Source organism: Triticum urartu, chromosome 7A (genome assembly GCF_056163025.1).
Source record: "Triticum urartu cultivar PI428250 chromosome 7A, HENAU_Tu73, whole genome shotgun sequence".
NCBI lineage: Eukaryota > Viridiplantae > Streptophyta > Magnoliopsida > Poales > Poaceae > Triticum > Triticum urartu.
The window spans coordinates 66,107,523-66,127,506 of NC_141879.1; the positions used below are offsets into that span (position 1 = coordinate 66,107,523).

Consider the following 19,984-nt stretch of genomic DNA (forward strand, 5'->3'; position numbering starts at 1 on the left):
TCTTTCTTTAATGCATGATACGCACGCTAGTGTGTATTCTAGAAAAAAATAGTTGGCATAATTTGTGATCAAACTTGGTACCTGTTTCCTTAAATCTGACTACACAACTCAGTGGGAAGGCTCGGTTTGTCTGAAGCTTGACTTTCTTACCTATGGGACACCATCGGTTGGGGGCCAGTGTAATGGTGCTTTAAGAGAAATGCTAATCTGCAGTTACACTGCAATGTGGTGATTGTTCTTAGTTTTTATTACAGGTACTGTTCTTAGTTATTTTACAGGCTATAAGAACTAAGTTATGGCTTTAGTGTTATACCAGTGTAGTCGGTGGAATAGAATAGTTCATCGAGATGATAATTGACAAACCAAAATTAAGGAATAATTGTTTAGAATATGGTTTACTCCAGTAGTATTAGCTCTTGATCATTTGGCATGCTAAGTAATTTGTGATATTGAGTGTTGTTTCACATATACATTAGTGGAGATGCGCCTTGCATCAGGTTAAAATTTCGGAAAGTAGTGGCTACTCTCGATGTACTACACCCGAGTTGGTCAATTTTTTTTGGAAAAACATTGTCAAACAACATGAAAAAAATCTGAAATTTTTCGACATGAAACTCTAAAATGTTTCTGGTTCTTGCAAAAATTCAGCCAAAAAAAAAACATCCGAGGAGCTCTCACAAAAAAAACGCTGCTTAAATTAAGTAGCATTTTTTTCTTAGAGCTCCTAGGATGTTATTTTTGGATGAAATTTTGTAAGATCCTTAGCATTTTTTTTCTTAGAGCTCCTAGGATGTTATTTTTGGATGAAATTTTGTAAGATCCTAAAAAATTTGATATTGTTTGATTCCTCAAAATTTCATATTTTCTGGAAGTTGTTTGATCACGTATATTTAATTTTTTGGCAACTCAGGTATAGTACACCCGAGAGTAGAAAATCCACTCTTTTAAAATTTGTTTGATCATGTTCACGCCAAGAATTTAACTATTAAATTTCTAGAAGTGAATAAAAATGACTTTACCGTTTCTTTTAGATAGGGGTCTGTGAAAAGAAAAGAAATATCTTCCGTTATAACGCAACATGTTTGCTAGTAGAAAAGAAAAGGGGAAGAAATTTAAGAAGCGAATAAGAACCGGAAGGAAAAACCGAAATGAATTGAAAGCAAAAGGAGGAGAACACGAAGGAAAGTTAAGAAAATGTCAAAAAATAATGGGAAAAAAGAACCCTTGAAAAGAGAAAAAAAAACCATACAAACCTAAACACAGCAAAAAATAATAATAATCCATTTTTGAAAGATCAATGGAGAGAAGTTGCTGGCTATTGGGACGGCGATGGTAATGTGCGACCACAGGCAAGTTACAACTCACAGAAAACGAAATATAGGTCTGGCCTTGTTTTATTTGCATTTTACTGCACAGTTCTCAATTACAACACCACTGTGTGAAACCGAAGTAGGATCGAACACTTGCATTGCATCACCATTTCAGCGCTCATCTCCTCCACACACAAAAAGGCGTCCTTGTGGAGGCACCGCATCTCGATCGGAGCCTACTACTGCTACAGGCACCACGTACTTTCGCAGCCCGAAGGGGCGCACAACTACCTAAAAGAAGAAAACACAGTGCACCTAGTTAACACAACGATTACACAATAGCCGGAATGCATATGACACGACGAACTCGCGGCCGCAAACACACCATCTAGCTCCTCTGCTTCGTCGGCATCCGTCGATTATTTCGTACCTCGGTCCTGCTGATTCATCGGTCCAATGAACTAATCACCACCCTACAAGCACACGATCCAGAGTTAGTAGAACGGAATCACTTACCACGCTGACCCTTCTGTCATATGTTCTAACATCTATTTTTCGGAAGAATGATTGGTCTGACGTAGTATCCAGTAGGTAGTATTTGTGTATGGATCATCCTTGGTGTCAACGGATATCTGCTGGTTGACTAGTTCTCTCTAGACATGACCTAGTCTTCCCCCTCTCTGCGCACTAGGCGCACGATCATGTGCATGATTGCACAATGGATGTACTCGAACTGTATATATGCAGAGCTAATAGATCGGCAAGCACTACGGTGCATTACTCCCTCCTTTCCCTCGCTAACATGGTATCATATGCTCTCCACCTCCTACGCCTGTAACCGCTCTTCCGCTGCCTCTCTGCACCGCCCGCTCTCGCCATGACCGCACCACCGCCACCTCCCCCTCCTCCGGTCAGTCATGGCTCAAGCACCCCCCTCCGAGCCCCGGCCGCCTCAACCCCTCTGCTCACTCCATCTGCGCTCGCCAACTCCGCGCGGGGCGGCGCCCTCTTCCCTCGTGAGCCCGACTCCTCCGTTGCGGCGGTCGCCCTCTCGTCGCCACTGGCCGGGATCTTCATCAACCAACATGTCCCGCTGGTTCTCACCCTGGCGCCGCCCAACAACACACTGTGGCGCACACTCTTCGAGGTCATGTTCGCCAAGAGCGGCGTCACCGACCACATCATCGATCCCCCCCCCCTCCCCGCGCGACGGCGGCTTACTAGCGCCAAGACGACGCCCACATCGTGTCGTGGCTGTACAACCGGGTCAGCCCAGAAATCTTCGGCCTCGTCCATCAAAGGAACGCCACGGCTGCGCAGATCTGGGCCTCCATCGCCACCCTCTTCTTGGAGAATATTGAGCACCAGGCTGTCTACCTCGCCACGGGATTCCGTCGGATCGAGCAGGCCTCGTCTTCTGTGATCGCCTACTACCCCCGCCTCAAGGAGTGTGTCGACCGCCTGGCTGATCTTGGCGAGCCTGTCACTGACCGTGACCAGGTACTGAACATGTTCCATGGTCTCGCTCCTCGCTTGCACTATGACATCCCGATTGTCACCATGCAGTGGCCTCTCCCCACTTTCCTTGCCTACCGTGCCTTCCTGCTCCTGGAGGAGAGTCGCCATGCCGCGCAGGGCAGCGGCACCACCGACATGGCTCTCCACGCCGCGCGCCCGCCTGCTTCTGGTGGCTCGGGCAGCTCCAAATCCGGCGGGGGGAGCGGCCCCAACCGCCCCCACAACAACAACAGCGGCGGTGGCCGCTACAAGGGCAAGGGAAAGGCCAACTCTGGCGGCGGCACCGGCGGGGGCGCCTACAACAACGCGGTTCTACCGCGTCCCCCGGCACCATCTTCGGCACCGTGGACCGGCATGGTCCATGCTTGGGCGATGCCATGGCGCTCTCACGCTCCTGGCTCTGGCATCCTCGGCGCGCGCCCTGGCGCGCCCGCTCCGTTCGCGGGGACCGCGTCTCATCACCAGACGGCCCCGCCCTACGGCGCTCCGGCCCCACCCTACGGCACTCCTCCACCCTACGCCCCGGCACCGCCCTACAGTGCTCTAAACACGCCGTCATGGGACCGGACGACCCTCATCCAGGCCCTGAACAGCATGTCTATGCAGCAGCCGGCTCTGCCGTCACCTGCCGGCGGCGAGTGTTATCTTGACACAGGAGCCACGTCGCATATGGCCTCGTCCTCAGGTATTCTTGCCTCATCTCACCCTATTGCTCCTTCTCGCATAGTTTTGGGTGACGGATCGTCCTTGACTGTCACGCACTCCGGCCACCAAATCATCCCTACTGCATCTTCTCCCCTCTCCCTTCACATTGTTCTTGTCTGCCCAAACATAATCAAAAACCTTATCTCTGTCAAAACTCTTGCCCGTGATAATCCCGTTAATGTTGACTTTGATGATATCGGTTTTTTTGTTAAGGAACGGCGAACAAAGAGGGAGATCCTCCGATGTGATGACGACGGCGAGCTCTACTCCGTCAAGCACACACACACACACACCACAATCTCATCGCCGCCACCGTGGACCTCTGGCATCAACGTCTCGGCCACCCAGGACGTGATGCTTTGGCCACCACCCTGCAACAAGCCTCTCCTTCCACAATGGCCGCCCCAGCTCACACTTGACATGCCTGTCAGCTCGTTAAACACATTAGATTGCCGTTTTCAGATTCACAGCATGTATCTTACTTTCCATTTTAGTTAGTTCACTGTGACATATGGACCTCTCCTGTACAAAGTTTACCATTTGCAAATACTACTTAGTTGTGCTAGATGACTATAGTCATTTCGTTTGGACGTTCCCTCTGCGCGCCAAGTCTGAAGTTCTCTCCACTTTACTAACGTTTCAGAACTTCATTCATCGCCACTTTAACCTGAACATCCTAACCCTCCAAACAGACAATGGACGTGAATTTGACAACCATTCCACCCGCGAGTTCTTCTCCACACACGGCATTGCACTACGTATGTCGTGCCCCTACACAAGCCCCCCAAACAGACAACAGATCTTGCGAACCCTAAACGACATTGTCTGTAGTCTTCTAATCTACGCCTCCATGCCGTTTTCTTTTTGGGCAGAGGCCCTCAACACCGCCACTTTCATCCTAAATAGACGCCCATGCCGTCCATGCCATAACCTCACCCCCTTCTCTCTACTCTTCGGTGCTCACCCGGATTACGCGCACATGCGTGTTTTCGGGTATCTATGCTACCCAAACACCACGGCCACCGCTGCTCACAAATTAGCTCCCCGCTTGACCGCATGCGCATTCCTTGGCTATTCGCCTGATTACAAGGGGTACCGCTGCTATAACGGAATGACATGCAAAGTTATCGTTTCCTGCCATGTCTTCTTTGACGAGAGCTCCTTCTGTTGGGGAACATAATAATTTCAAAAAAAATCATACGCACACTCAGAATCATGGTGATGCATAGCAATGAGAGGGGAGAGTGTGTCCACGTACCCTCGTAGACCGAAAGCGGAAGCGTTAGCACAACGCGGTTGATGTAGTCGTACGTCTTCACGATCCGACCGATTCAAGTACCGAACGTACGGCACCTCCGAGTTCAGCACACCTTCAGTGCGATGACGTCCCACGAATTCTGATCCATCAGAGCTTCGAGGGAGAGTTCCGTCAGCATGACGGCGTGATGACGGTGATGATGATGCTACCGATGCAAGGCTTCGCCTACGCACCGCTACGATATGACCGAGGTGGATTATGGTGGAGGGGGGCACCGCACACGGCTAAAAGATCAATGATCAATTGTTGTGTCTCCAAGGGATGCCCCCATCCCCATATATAAAGGATTGGAGGAGGGGGGGCTCTCTATGGCGCACACTAGGGGAGTCTTACTCCCACCGGGAGTAGGATTCCCCCTTTCCTAGTAGAACTAGGAGCCCTTCCAAGTAGTAGGAGTAGGAGAGAAGGAAAGGGAAAGGAGAATAGAAGGAAGGAGGGGGCGCCGCCCCTCCCCCTAGTCCAATTCGTACTAACCATTGGGGGGGGGGGGCGCAGCCTCTCCTCTCTTTTTCCCCTAAAGCCCAATAAGGCTCATACACTCCCTGGCGAATTCCCGTAACTCTCCGGTACTCCGAAAAATACCCGAATCACTCGGAACCTTTCCGATATCCGAATATAGTCGTCCAATATATCGATCTTTACGTCTCGACCATTTCGAGACTCCTCGTCATGTCCCTGATCTCATACGGGTCTCCGAACTACCTTCGGTACATCAAAACACATAAACTCATAATACAAATCGTCACCGAACGTTAAGCGTGCGGACCCTACGGGTTCGAGAACTATGTAGACATGACCGAGACACGTCTCCGGTCAATAACCAATAGCGGAACCTGGATGCTCATATTATCTCCTACATATTCTACGAAGATCTTTATTAGTCAAACCGCATAACAACATACGTTGTTCCCTTTGTCATCGGTATGTTACTTGCCCGAGATTCGATCGTCGGTATCTCAATACCTAGTTCAATCTCGTTACTGGCAAGTCTCTTTACTCGTTCCGTAACACATCATGCCGCAACTAACTCATTAGTTACAATGCTTGCAAGGCTTATAGTGATGTGTATTACTGAGTGGGCCCAGAGATACCTCTCCGACGATCGGAGTGACAAATCCTAATCTCGAAATACGCCAACTCAACAAGTACCTTCGGAGACACCTGTAGAGCACCTTTATAATCACCCAATTACATTATGACTTTTGGTAGCACACAAAGTGTTCCTCCGGTAAACGGGAGTTGCATAATCTCATAGTCATAGGAACATGTATAAGTCATGAAGAAAGCAATATCAACATACTAAACGATCAAGTGTTAAGCTAACGGAATGGGTCAAGTCAATCACATCATTCTCCTAATTATGTGACCCCGTTAATCAAATGACAACTCTTGTCTATGGTTAGGAAACTTAACCATCTTTGATTAACGAGCTAGTCAAGTAGAGGCATACTAGTGACACTATGTTTGTCTATGTATTCACACATGTATTATGTTTACAGTTAATACAATTCTAGCATGAATAATAAACATTTATCATGAAATAAGGAAATAAATAATAACTTTATTATTGCCTCTAGGGCATATTTCCTTCAGTCTCCCACTCGCACTAGAGTCAATAATCTAGTTCACATCGCCATGTGATTTAACACCAATAGTTCACATCATCATGTGATTAACACCCATAGTTCACATCGTCATGTGACCAACACCCAAATGGTTTACTAGAGCCAATAATCTAGTTCACATCGCTATGTGATTAACACCCAAAGAGTACTAAGGTGTGATCATGTTTTTCTTGTGAGCTAATTGCTCCTACTTTCAAAATGTATCCAGATTGAGACTTAGAGTCATCTGGATCTGTGTCAAAATTTGCATCGACGTAACCCTTTACGACGAACCTTTTGTCACCTCCATAATCGAGAAACATATCCTTATTCCACTAAGGATAATTTTGACCGTTGTCCAGTGATCTACTCCTAGATCACTATTGTACTCCCTTGTTAACTCAGTGTAGGGTATACAACAGATCTGGGTACACAGCATGGCAAACTTTCTAGAAACTATGGCTGAGGCATAGGGAATGACTTTCACTCTCTCTATCTTCTGCCGTGGTCGGGCTTTGAGTCTTACTCAACTTCACACCTTGTAACACAGGTAAGAACTCTTTCTTTGACTGTTCCATTTTGAACTACTTCAAAGTCTTGTCAAGGTATGTACTTATTGAAAAAACTTATCAAGCGTCTTGATCTATCTCTATAGATCTTAATGCTTAATATGTCAGCAGCTTCACCGAGGTCTTTCTTTGAAGAACTCCTTTCAAATACTCCTTTATGCTTTCCATAAAATTCTACATCATTTCTGATCAACAATATGTCATTTACATATACTTATCAGAAAGGCTGTAGAGCTCCCACTAACTTTCTTGTAAATACAGGCTTCACCGCAAGTCTGTATAAAACTATATGCTTTAATCAACTCATCAAAGCGTATATTCCAACTGCGAGATGCTTGCACCAGTCTACAGATGGATCGTTGGAGCTTGCACATTTTGTTAGCACCTTTAGGATTGACAAAACCTTCTGGTTGCATCATATAAAACTCTTCTTTAATAAATCCATTAAGGATTGCAGTTTTGTTATCCATTTGTCAGATTTTATAAAATGCGGCAATTGCTAACATGATTCAGACAGACTTTAAGCATCGATACGAGTGAGAAAATCTCATCGCAGTCAACACCTTGAACTTTGTCAAAACCTTTTTCGACAAGTCTAGCTTTGTAGATAGTAACACTACTATCAGCGTCCGTCTTCCTCTTGAAGATCCATTTATTTTTTATGGCTTGCCGATCATCGGGCAAGTCAACCAAAGTCCACACTTTGTTCTCATACATGGATCCCACCTCAGATTTCATGGCCTCAAGCCATTTCGCGGAATCTGGGCTGATCATCGCTTCCTCATAGTTGGTAGGTTCGTCATGGTCAATTGAAATGACCTCCAGAACAGGATTACCGTACCACTCTGGTGCAGATCTCACTCTTGTTGACCTACGAGGTTTGGTAGTAACTTGATCTGAAGTTACATGATCATCATCATTAGCTTATTCACTAATTGGTGTAGGAGTCACAGAAACAGATTTCTATAATGAACTACTTTCCAATAAGGGAGCAGGTACAATTACCTCATCAAGTTCTACTTTCCTCCCACTCACTTCTTTCGAGAGAAACTCCTTCTCTAGAAAGGATCCATTCTTAGCAACGAATGTCTTGCCTTCGGATCTGTGATAGAAGGTGTACCCAACAGTTTCCTTTGGGTATCATATGAAGACACATTTCTCCGATTTGAGTTCGAGCTTATCAGGTTGAAGCTTTTTCACATAAGAATCGCAGCCCCAAACTTTAAGAAATGACAACTTTGGTTCCTTGCCAAACCATAGTTCATAAGGCGTCGTCTCAACGGATTTTTATGGTGCCCTATTTAATGTGAATGCGGCCGTCTCTAAAGCATAACCCCAAAATGATAGCGGTAAATCAGTAAGAGACATCATAGATTGCACTATATCAAATAAAGTGCGGTTATGACATTCAGACACACCATTACGCTGTGGTGTTCAAGGCAGCATGAGTTTATGAAACTATTCCACATTGTTTTAATTGAAGACCAAACTCGTAACTCAAATATTCACCTCTACGATTAGATCGTAGAAACTTTATTTTCTTGTTATGATGATTTTCCACTTCACTCTGAAATTCTTTGAACTTTTCAAATGTTTCAGACTTATGTTTCTTCAAGTAGATATACCCATATCTGCTCAAATCATCTGTGAAGGTCAGAAAATAACGATACCCGCCGCGAGTCTCAACACTCATCGGACCTCATACATCAGTATGTATTATATCCAATAAGTCAGTTGCTCGCTCCATTGTTCTGGAGAACGGAGTCTTAGTCATCTTTGCCCATGAGGCATGGTTCACAAGCATCATCTGATTCATAATCAAGTGATTCCAAAACCCATCACCATGGATTTTCTTCATGCGCTTTACACCAATATGACCTAAACGGCAGTGCCACAAATAAGTTGCACTATCATTATTAACTTTGCATCTTTTGGCTTCAATATTATGAATATGTGTATCACTACGATCGAGATTCAAGAAACCATTATCATTGGGTGTATAACCATAGAAGGTTTTATTCATGTAAACAGAATAACAATTATTCTCTTACTCAAATGAATAACCGTATTGCAATAAACATAATAAAATCATATTCATGCTCAACGCAAACACCAAATAACACTTATTTAGGTTCAACACAAATCCCGAAAGTATAGGGAGTGTGCGATGATGATCATATCATTCTTGGAACTACTTCTAACACACATCGATACTTCACCCTTAACTAGTCTTTGTGCATTCTGCAACTCCCGTTTCAAGTTACTACTCTTAGCAACTGAACTAGTATCAAATACCGAGGGGTTGCTATAAACACTAGTAAAGTGCACATCAATAACATGTATATCCAATATACCTTTGTTTACTTTGCCATCCTTCTTATCCGCCAAATACTTGGGGCAGTTCCGCTTCCAGTGGCTAGTCCCTTTGCAGTAAAAGCACTTAGTCTCAGGCTTAGGTCCAGACTTGGGCTTCTTCACTTTGAGCAGCAACTTGCTTGCCGTTCTTCTTGAAGTTCCCTTTCTTTCCCTTTGCCCTTTTCTCGAAACTAGTGGTCTTGTTAATCATCAACACTTGATGCTCTTTCTTGACTTCTACCTTCATTGATTTCATCATCATGAAAAGCTCGGAAATCATTTTCGTCATCCCTTGCATACTATAGTTCATCTCGAAGTTCTACCAACTTGGTGATGGTGACTAGAGAATTCTGTCAATCACTATCTTATCTGGAAGATTAACTCCCACTTGATTTTAGTGATTATAGTACCTAGACAATCTGACACATGCTCACTGCTTGAGCTATTCTCCTCCATCTTTTAGCTATAGAACTTGTTGGAGACTTCATATCTCTCAACTAGGGTATTTGCTTGAAATATTAACTTCAACTCCTGGAACATCTCATATGGTCCATGACGTTCAAAACGTCTTTGAAGTCCCGATTCTAAGCCGTTAAGCATGGTGCAATAAACTATCAAGTAGTCATCATATTGAGCTAGCCAAACGTTCATAACGTATGCATCTGCTCCTGCAATAAGTCTGTCACCTAGAGGTGCATTAAGGAAATAATTCTTCTGTGCAGCAATGAGGATAATCCTCAGATCACGGATCCAATCCGCCTTATTGCTACTAACATCTTTCAACTTAGTTTTCTCTAGGAACATATCAAAAATAAAACAAGGGAGCTAAACGCAAGCTATTGATCTATGACATAGATATGCTAATACTACCAGGACTAAGTTCCTGATAAATTAAAGTTCAATTAATCATATTACTTAAGACCTCCCACTTAGATAGACATCCCTCTAATCATCTAAGTGATCACGTGATCCATATCAACTACACCATGTTCGATCATCACGTGAGATGGAGTAGTTTTCAATGGTGAACATCACTATGTTGATCATATCTACTATATGATTCACGCTTGACCTTTCGGTCTCCAGTGTTCCGAGGCCATATCTGCATATGCTAGGCTCGTCAAGTTTAACCTGAGTATTCTGCATGTGCAAAACTGGCTTGCACCCGTTGTAGATGGACGTAGAGCTTATCACACCTGATCATCACGTGGTGTCTCAGCACGACAAACTTTGGCAACGGTGCATACTCAGGGAGAACACTTTTATCCTGAAATTTAGTGAGAGATCATCTTATAATTCTACTGTCAATCAAAGCAAAATAAGATGCATAAAAGATAAACATCACATGCAATCAAAATATGTGACATGATATGGCCATGATCATCTTGTGCCTTTGATCTCCATCTCCAAAGCATCGTCATGATCTCCATCATCACCGGCATGACACCATGATCTCCATAATCTTGATCTATATCAATGTGTCGTCACATGGTCGTTTCGCGACTATTGCTTTTGCAACTATTGCTATCGCATAGCGATAAAGTAAAGCAATTATTTGGCGATTGCATCTTATGAAATAAAGGGACAACCATAAGGCTTCTGCCAGTTTCCGATAACTTCAACAAAACATGATCATCTCATACAACAACTTATATCTCATCATGTCTTGACCATATCACATCACAACATGCCCTGCGAAAACAAGTTAGACGTCCTCTACTTTATTGTTGCAAGTTTTACGTGGCTGCTACGGGCTGAGCAAGAACCGTTCTTACCTACGCATCAAAACAGGGGCGAATCTACGTACTGGGTTGTGGGGGCGAATGCCCCCACTCGTTTTTTGGGCCCTTTTATACCAGGCCCAGTATGTGCAATGTTGCCCCCGCTCAGCTCAAGGTGTTTGCCCCCTCTACTCTCAGTTTGTTGTCATATATTTCAAGCCCACGTCCATGTATAGGAAATAATAGCTAGCCCAGCAGCCCATCTAAATAGAGTACGAGCAGGCTGCTGCCCAATTCGTTGGAAACACACATCGCCTTCGGGAAATCAGGAGATCACGAGTTTGCCGCCTGTCGCCTTGACTGATTGACACATCGAAGCCGCCGACGCTTGCAGTCCACGGCTGTACGTGGCACCTACACTACACGACGCCACTCCGGCGGCCATCCTCGATTCGCAATTTCACACGGTGCATGTCGTTTGGGTCTGGCTGTTCTGCACCGGCAGGAAACAATCTGTGGACATTGTCGCGCTGATCAATCAAGGTAAGCCGTAGGTTCAGTTTTCTTGGCCTTTTCCTTCTAATTTCTATATCTTTATTTTGTTCAGTAGTAAATGTATCAAATATCCTGTGTACATATATAGATTGTAAATTTGTAATTATGAATTGATAATTAGGTTGACTGAACCTTGCTAAACGCCTAAATCTACTAATTTTGTATGAACAAGTTTGAAGTCGTTGGAGTAGAATAAAGCCTATGGTGATATTTCACCTTCTGGTATTATGATTTATTTAATGTTCAACTATTTGGCATTGACAGGAAAGCTAATGGAGATTTTTTTGCAAAGTCGACGACTGGTAGTATGCCTGAAATAGTTGATCTGGACAAGCTTACTCGTGATCCATCTAAAAGGAAGAGGCTTACAGATTTTAATGTCAATCAGCATGAGGAGATTAGGAGAAAGTACCTTGCATGGGGGGCATATCAACCTTGTCCCTCCAAGTTTAAACCGAGATGGATTGGTAAGAGTAAGCGGTATTTTAGTCCCGAATGGTATAATCTGCATCGTAAGTGGCTAGAGTACAGTGAGGTAGAGGACGAGTCATATTGCTTGTACTGCTATTTGTTTAGGGACAACATTAAAGGTAACAAACCTGGCCATGATGCATTTGTGGTTGATGGCTTTGTCAACTGGAAGAAGGCAATAGAGAGATTTGCAACTCATGTGGGCGATCGTGATAGATCGTGATAGTTTTCATAACAAGGCACTAAAGAAATGTGAGGATCTAATGAGAACAGAACAATCAATTCATGTAGCCTTGTATAAACAGACCGACCTTGAGAAGAATGAGCATCTTATCCGGTTAAATGCTGCAATTGATGTATGCAGATACTTGTTGCATCAAGGACAACCTTTTCGTGGCCATGATGAGTCAAAAGAGTCTACAAATAAAGGTAACTACAGGGAGCTGGTGGATTATACAATTATGCACAATGATGTTATAGCCAAAGCATTCAAAAATGCTCCACTTAATAATCAGTTACTGTCTTCAACAATTCAGAAGGATATTACTAAGTGCTTTGCAGAAGAAGTATTGAGTTGTATTTTGAAGGAGCTTGACAATGGCGTGTCCGGCTTATTAGTTGATGAATGTCGTGATGTTTCTGACAAAGAGCAAATGGCAGTGGTTCTACGTTATGTAGATACATGTGGGCTATCAAATGAGAGGTTTGTTGGTGTTCTTCATGTGGAGGAAACAACATCTGCTTATCTCAAGTCTAAAATTGATTTTATAATTGCAAAGCTTGATTGAGTCTACACCAAGTGAGAGGACAAGGTTATGATGGGGCCAGTAATATGGCAGGTGAGTTTAATGGTTTGCAAGCCAAGATTATGAGGGAGAACAGGTCAGCTTATTACGTACATTGTTTTGCTCATAAACTTAACTTGGTTGTTGTGGCCATTGCAAAAAAGATATTTGATGTTGGAGATTTCTTTGATATGATATCATTATTGGTGAATGTCGTTGGATCATCTTGCAAGAGAAAGGATAAACTTAGAGAGAACCATCGAGAAGAAGTGAGGAAAGCAATTGGTAAGGGAGAGATTGCTACAGGGTCCGGATTAAACCAGGAGCTTTCTCTTCAAAGACCAGGAGATACAAGATGGAATTCTCACTATACCACTTTGTCAAGTTTGTCGAAGATGTTTACCTCGGTGGTAAAAGTTCTAGAGTATGTGGAGGAAGAGGGCTCGGATGCTACTAAGCAACGTCAAGCCAGTGGTCTTCTAAAATATTTCCGGTCATTTGATTCTGCATTCTTTCTACACATGATGATGATTATATTAGCTTTAATAAATGGGCTGTCAAAAACATTTCAGAGAAAGGATATGGACATTGTAAATGCTATATCAGATGTGGAATCTGTTAAGCGAGAGCTAAATAAGCTTAGATCTCAACATGGATGGAATTCTCTCCTGAGCAAGGTATGTTCTTTTTGCGACAAGAATGATATCTCGGTTGTGGACATGGAAAAGGAGTACGTAAATCCAAAGAAGCCAAGGCAGAGGTCTGGCATTAATAATGAGCATCATTATGGTCTTGATTGTTTTTTTGTTGTCTTGGATTTATTGGCAGAAGAACTAAATCGCAGATTCAATGAGGTAAACAATGAGTTGCTTTGTTGTATGTCTGCTTTCAACCCAAGCGGTCAGTTTGTCACTATGATCATGAGAAGTTGTTGAAGTTGGCTAAGTTTTATCCTAATGACTTTAGTGATACTGAGTTGGAGCATCTTGAGAAGGAGCTTTGCCTGTACATAGATAATGTACGCAATGATACAAGATTTGCTAGCTTGGAAACTATCAATGATCTGGCCAAACTAATGGTATCTATGAAGAAGCACTTTTCTTATCCTCTTCTCTATCGACTTTTGAAATTAGTACTGACTCTTCCTGTTGCCACTGCAACTGTTGAGAGATGCTTCTCCGCAATGAAGCTTGTGAAGAATGCTTTACGTAACAAGATGGGTGATGATTATTTGAGCAATAGCCTTATTTGCTTCGTAGAAAAGGAAATGCTAGATAATATTACTAATGAGGTGATAGTTAAACGCTTTTATGTGAAAAGCCGACGTGGGATGAAACGGAAGGAGGTAATGTTCTCAAGCTTATTTTATTTATTTATTTATCAGTATTTACATTCTCTCATATTTAAAGATGTTTCTTTTTCATGCAGCTTGAAGCTTAGAAATTTGGGGCGTATGAATAAAAAGGAACGCCATATTGATTTCTCAAGTTTTTGTGCCTTAAGTGGTTAGTTTACAGTTACTTTGGGAATGAACTTTTCATAAGTATATTCATGAAATATATGACTTTACTTCTTACACACTATATATGTGCTTGTGTGGTTGGGGTTTTAAGTGATCTAGCCATTAGTTCGTATATAGTTCTTTCGAAAAAAAATTATACTACATCTTTGCCCCCTCTCGCATTTCATCCTGGCTCCGCCCCTGCATCAAAACCACAACTATAGTTCATCAAGTTAGTGTTGTTTTAACCTTCTCAAGGACCGGGCGTAGCCACACTCGGTTCAACTAAAGTTGAAGAAACTGACACCCGCCAGCCACCTATGTGGAAAGCACGTCGGTAGAACCAGTCTCGGGTAAGCGTACGCATAATGTCGGTCCGGGTCGCTTCATCCAACAACACCACCGAACCAAAGTATGATATGCTGGTAAGCGGTATGACTTGTATCACGCACAACTCACTTGTGTTCTACTCGTGCATATAACATCTACACATAAAACCAGGCTCGGATGCCACTGTGGGGGAACGTAGTAATTTCAAAAAAAATCCTACGCACACTCAGGATCATGGTGATGCATAACAACGAGAGGGGAGAGTGTGTCCACGTACCCTCGTAGACCGAAAGCGGAAGCGTTAGCACAACACGATTGATGTAGTGTACGTCTTCACGATCTGATCGATCCAAGTACCGAACGTACGGCACCTCCGAGTTCAGCACACGTTCAGCTCGATGACTTCCCACGAACTCTGATCTAGCAGATCTTCGAGGGAGAGTTCCGTCAGCATGACGGCGTGATGACGGTGATGAGGATGCTACCGACGCAGGGCTTTGCCTAAGCACCGCTACGATATGACCGACGTGGATTATGATGGAGGGGGGCACCGCACACGGCTAAAAGATCAATGATCAATTGTTGTGTCTCCAAGGGGTGCCCCCATCCCCGTATATAAAGGAGTAGAGGAGGGGGAGGGCCAGCCCTCTCTATGGCGCGCCCTCGGGGAGTCCTACTCCCACCGGGAGTAGGATTCCCGCTTTCCTAGTAGAACTAGGAGCCCTTCCAAGTAGTAGGAGTAGAAGAGAAGGAAAGGGAAAAGAGAAGAGAAGGAAGGAGGGGGCGCCGCCCCTCCCCCTAGTACAATTCGGACTAAGCATTGGGGGACGTGTAGCCTATCTATTCTCTTTCCCCTAAAGCTCAATAACGCCCATATACTCCCCAACAAATTCCCGTAACTCTCCGGTACTCCAAAAAATACCCGAATCACTCGAAACCTTTCCGATGTCCGAATATAGTCATCCAATATATCGATCTTTACGTCTCAACCATTTCGAGACTCCTCATCATGTCCCCGATCTCATCCGGGACTCCGAACTACCTTCGGTACATCAAAACACATAAACTCATAATACAAATCGTCACCGAACGTTAAGCGTGCGGACCCTACGGGTTTGAGAACTATGTAGACATGACCGAGACACGTCTCCGGACAATAACCAATAGCGGAACCTGGATGCTCATATTGGCTACTACATATTCTATGAAGATCTTTATCGGTCAAACCGCATAACAACATACGTTGTTCCCTTTTGTCATCGATATGTTATTTGCCCGAGATTTGATCGTCGGTATCTCAATACCTAGTTCAATCTCGTTACCGACAAGTCTCTTTACTCGTTCCATAATACATCATCCCGCAACTAACTCATTAGTTACAATGCTTGCAAGGCTTATAGTGATGTGTATTACCGAGTGGGCCCAGAGATACCTCTCTGACGATCGGAGTGACAAATCCTAATCTCGAAATATGCCAACTCAACAAGTACCTTCGGAGACACCTCTAGATCACCTTTATAATCATCCAGTTACGTTGTGACGCTTGGTAGCACACAAAGTGTTCCTCTGGTAAACGGGAGTTGCATAATCTCATAGTCATAGGAACATGTATAAGTCATGAAGAAAGCAATAGCAACATACTAAACGATCAAGTGCTAAGCTAACGGAATGTGTCAAGTCAATCACATCATTTTCCTAATGATGTGACCCCGTTAATCAAATGGCAACCCATGTCTATGGTTAGAAAACTTAACCATCATTGATTAACGAGCTAGTCAAGTAGAGGCATACTAGTGACACTATGTTGGTCTATGTATTCACACATGTATTATGTTTCCAGTTAATACAATTCTAACATGAATAATAAACATTTATCATGAAATAAGGAAATAAATAATAACTTTATTATTGCCTCTAGGGCATATTTCCTTCACCTTCCCCTATCACACTCCTGCACCTACGACACACCCCCTGACTACTGCTGACGATGATACATATCAGCCGCCAGTCCCTCGTCCCACCATCTTACCACCCACCCCAGCACCGGCGTCGCCACCGTCCTCGTGCCCGTCCCCGCTAGCGCCCGCCCCTCACGACCCACCATGTCGATCGCCCACACCAGAGCCCTCCCCGTGCACACCAGAACCCTCGCCTCTGCCGACCAACACACCATCCCCACCTGCCCAGCAACCACAGCCTCCTGCACCACTCGCGCGTACGCATCGCGTGGCCACTCGTGGTGTCCGCGGCATATTCCCGCCCAATCCCAAGTACGCACTCCAAGCACAAGTCACCACCATCTCTCCCATAGCAAAAACCGTGCGCACGGCATTGCGCGATCTGTTCTGGCTAACAGCTATGCAGGAAGAGTACAGGGCGTTGATGGCGAACAAAACCTGGACGTTGGTGCCACGCCCCCCTGGTGCTAATATTGTCACCGGGAAATGGATGTTCCGTCACAAGCTCAAGGAGGACGGCTCGCTGGAACGGTACAAAGCTCGATGGGCGGTGCGTGGCTTCTCGCAACAGCCCGGTGTGGACTTCGACGAAACTTTCAGCCCTGTTGTCAAGTATGCCACCATTCGTGCCGTGCTTGCCATTGCCGTGTCGCGAGACTGGCCCGTCCATCAAATGGACGTGAACAATGCCTTTCTCCACGGACAACTGGCCGAGCGTGTCTACTGTCAACAACCGGCCGGCTTCGTCGACAACGACCACCCCGACTATGTCTGCCTCCTCGACAAGTCGTTGTACGGCCTCAAGCAGGCCCCACACACCTAGTCCGACAGATTCGCCGCCTTCCTCCGTGCGGTCGGCTTTACGGCGGCGCGCGCTGATCCGTCGTTGTTCGTGTACTCCCACGATGGCGGCCTGGCGTACCTTCTCTTGTACGTCGACGACATTGTCCTCACCGCCTCGTCGAGCCGCCTTCTTCACCACATCCAGCAGCGCCTCTTCGCCGAGTTCTCGATGAAGGATCTTGGCTCCCTCCACTACTTCCTCGGCATCAGCGTCACGCGCAGCAGCTCCGGATTTTTCTTGTCGCAGCGCCAATATGCAGAGGAGCTTCTTGACCGTGCCAACATGGTCGAGTGCAAGCCCTCGCCGACGGCAGTGGACACGCGTGCCAAGCTGTCCGCGTCTGATGGTGCACCAGTCACTGATCCTTCGGAGTACATGAGCTTGGTCGGGGCGCTCCAATACCTCACCATGACTCGCCCCTATCTCGCCTACACCGTCCAACAAGCATGCCTTCATATGCATGACCCTCGGGATCAGCACTTGGCTCTGGTCAAGCGCATACTCCGGTACCTGCGGGGGACGACGTTGCACGGCCTTTATCTTCATCGCTCCCATGTGCTCGACCTCGTCGCATACTCGGACGCAGACTGGGAAGGCTACCCCGACACACGCCGCTCCACCTCCGGCTACACCATCTTCCTCGGCGACGCCCTGATCTCCTGGTCCTTGAAGGCCAAGCCACGGTCTCCCGATCGAGTGCAGAGGCCGAGTAACGTTCTGTCGCTAACGTCGTCGCCGAATGCTGCTGGCTCCGGCAGCTCCTGGGCGAGCTACACGTCAGCGTCCCCAAGGCCACAGTCGTGTACTGTGACAACATCTCCAGTGTCTACATGGCAGCCAACCCCGTCCATCACCGGCGCACCAAGCACATCGAGTTCGACATACATTTTGTCCAGGAGAAGGTGGCGCTCGGTGAACTCCGTGTTCTACACGTTCCGACGGCGCAGCAATTTGCCGACGTGATGACGAAGGGCCTACCGACTGCTGCTTTCGCAGAATTTCGGTCCAGTTTGTGCATCCGGCCACCGGACGCTCAACCTGCGGCGGGGTGTCAACGGATATCTGCTGGTTGACTAGTTCTCTCTAGACATGACCTAGTCTTCCCCCTCTCTGCGCACTAGGCACACGATCATGTGCACGATTGCACAACGGATGTACTCGAACTGTATATATGCAGAGCTAATAGATCGGCAAGCACTACGGTGCATTACTCCCTCCTTTCCCTCGCTAACAATTGGTATGGTGCAAGGAGCATGGAGTGAGAGTGAAGGTGACGTTTAAATCGTACCAGTCGTACACAGTAGAGCTCCTGGGCCCGACGGTCGCCTCCTCCCGGACGACGTCGACGTTGGCCATCTTGGATTTCCGGCGGAACGCCCTCCAGCCGTCCACCCTCGGCGTGCTACTGCTACCTGCAACAGTTCAGGCAGATTAACCACTGATGCAGTGTCCACAACTTGGCATAACTTTTCTGAATAAAGTTTCGGATAGAAGAACAGTTTAACGAGGAGGAATTTCAGAGGAAACGACTGATTTCAGATAGAACTCTGCGTCTGCAACAGAATTGGGCACATATCTGATTCTGTGGCTGGATCGAGCTCGAGCAACAAGCCATGATGTATTAAGCAAAAGTTCATGTTCTTCTTGCCCCATACCCACGGATCGACATATCGCAGATACAACAGAAGCGGTCACGGTCGATGAGCGGCACACAGAGACAGAGTCACACACCGATCCTAATCAAAGAACGAAATCATAGGTAGAGGCCAAGAAACAGAGGCGGAGACCCACCTGCTGCGAACGGAGAGTCCGGCGCACTGGCCGGGGAGGACGGCAAGGAAGTCGACTCGCCGGACGGGGGTGAGAGAGACGGCGGCCGGGAGATGCTGATGCTGCGGGTCACCGTCGGCTGGACGTCCGTGGTCGGCGCGGCTGACGAGGAGGGCGAAAAGGAGTACTTTCGGAGCCTGCCGAGACCGTGGTCCGGCCGCGGGCCGGCGACCGTGTAGTCCGAGAGCTGGTCGAGGAGGCCCATGCGATTGGTTCCGTGTACCGTCGCCGACTCGCCGTGGTCTTTCTTTGTTGGCTGGGAACCAGAGAGACAAGAAGGCTGAGACAAAGTGGCCGGCCTTCGGAGCAGCGAGAGGCCGCGGCCGAGAGGTTCTTTATAGAGCAGTGGAATAATAAGAAGGAAAATAATCCTATACAGGCGTGCGCTGGTTTGCTCGGCGGGATTCAGATCTTCGCTGACAACATGGAGTGCTGCGGCTCCTGGAATATGCATCAGATGGGCTGCTAACAAGGGTTTTGTCTCTACTAGTCCGAAAAATGCTTTCTGTGCACGGTGTCCACTGGTATATATGCATATCCAGTCCATTGGTCCGCATTGGGATCACACAACCGCAGTTATGACGCTGTGTATATGTTTGGTTTCTTGCTG

The 19,984-nt window shown here is 46.0% G+C and overlaps 1 protein-coding gene and 2 pseudogenes across 1 annotated transcript; 2 read left to right on the top strand and 1 right to left on the bottom strand.

Moving 5' to 3' along the window:
* The first annotated feature begins 2,187 nt into the window (after positions 1-2,187).
* On the top strand, positions 2,188-3,781 carry LOC147957844 (uncharacterized; annotated as a pseudogene).
* A 6,359-nt stretch (positions 3,782-10,140) lies between these two features.
* On the bottom strand, positions 10,141-19,665 carry LOC125525780 (dormancy-associated protein homolog 3-like). The gene is made up of 3 exons (XM_048690790.2): positions 19,336-19,665; positions 18,833-18,956; positions 10,141-10,646 (listed from the first exon to the last, which is right to left on the bottom strand). Exons 1-3 carry the CDS (start codon positions 19,577-19,579, stop codon positions 10,595-10,597), a joined length of 420 nt encoding a protein of 139 aa, XP_048546747.1. The 5' UTR covers positions 19,580-19,665; the 3' UTR covers positions 10,141-10,594.
* Positions 11,725-14,186, top strand: LOC147957845 (uncharacterized; annotated as a pseudogene).
* Positions 19,666-19,984: the final 319 nt, after the last annotated feature.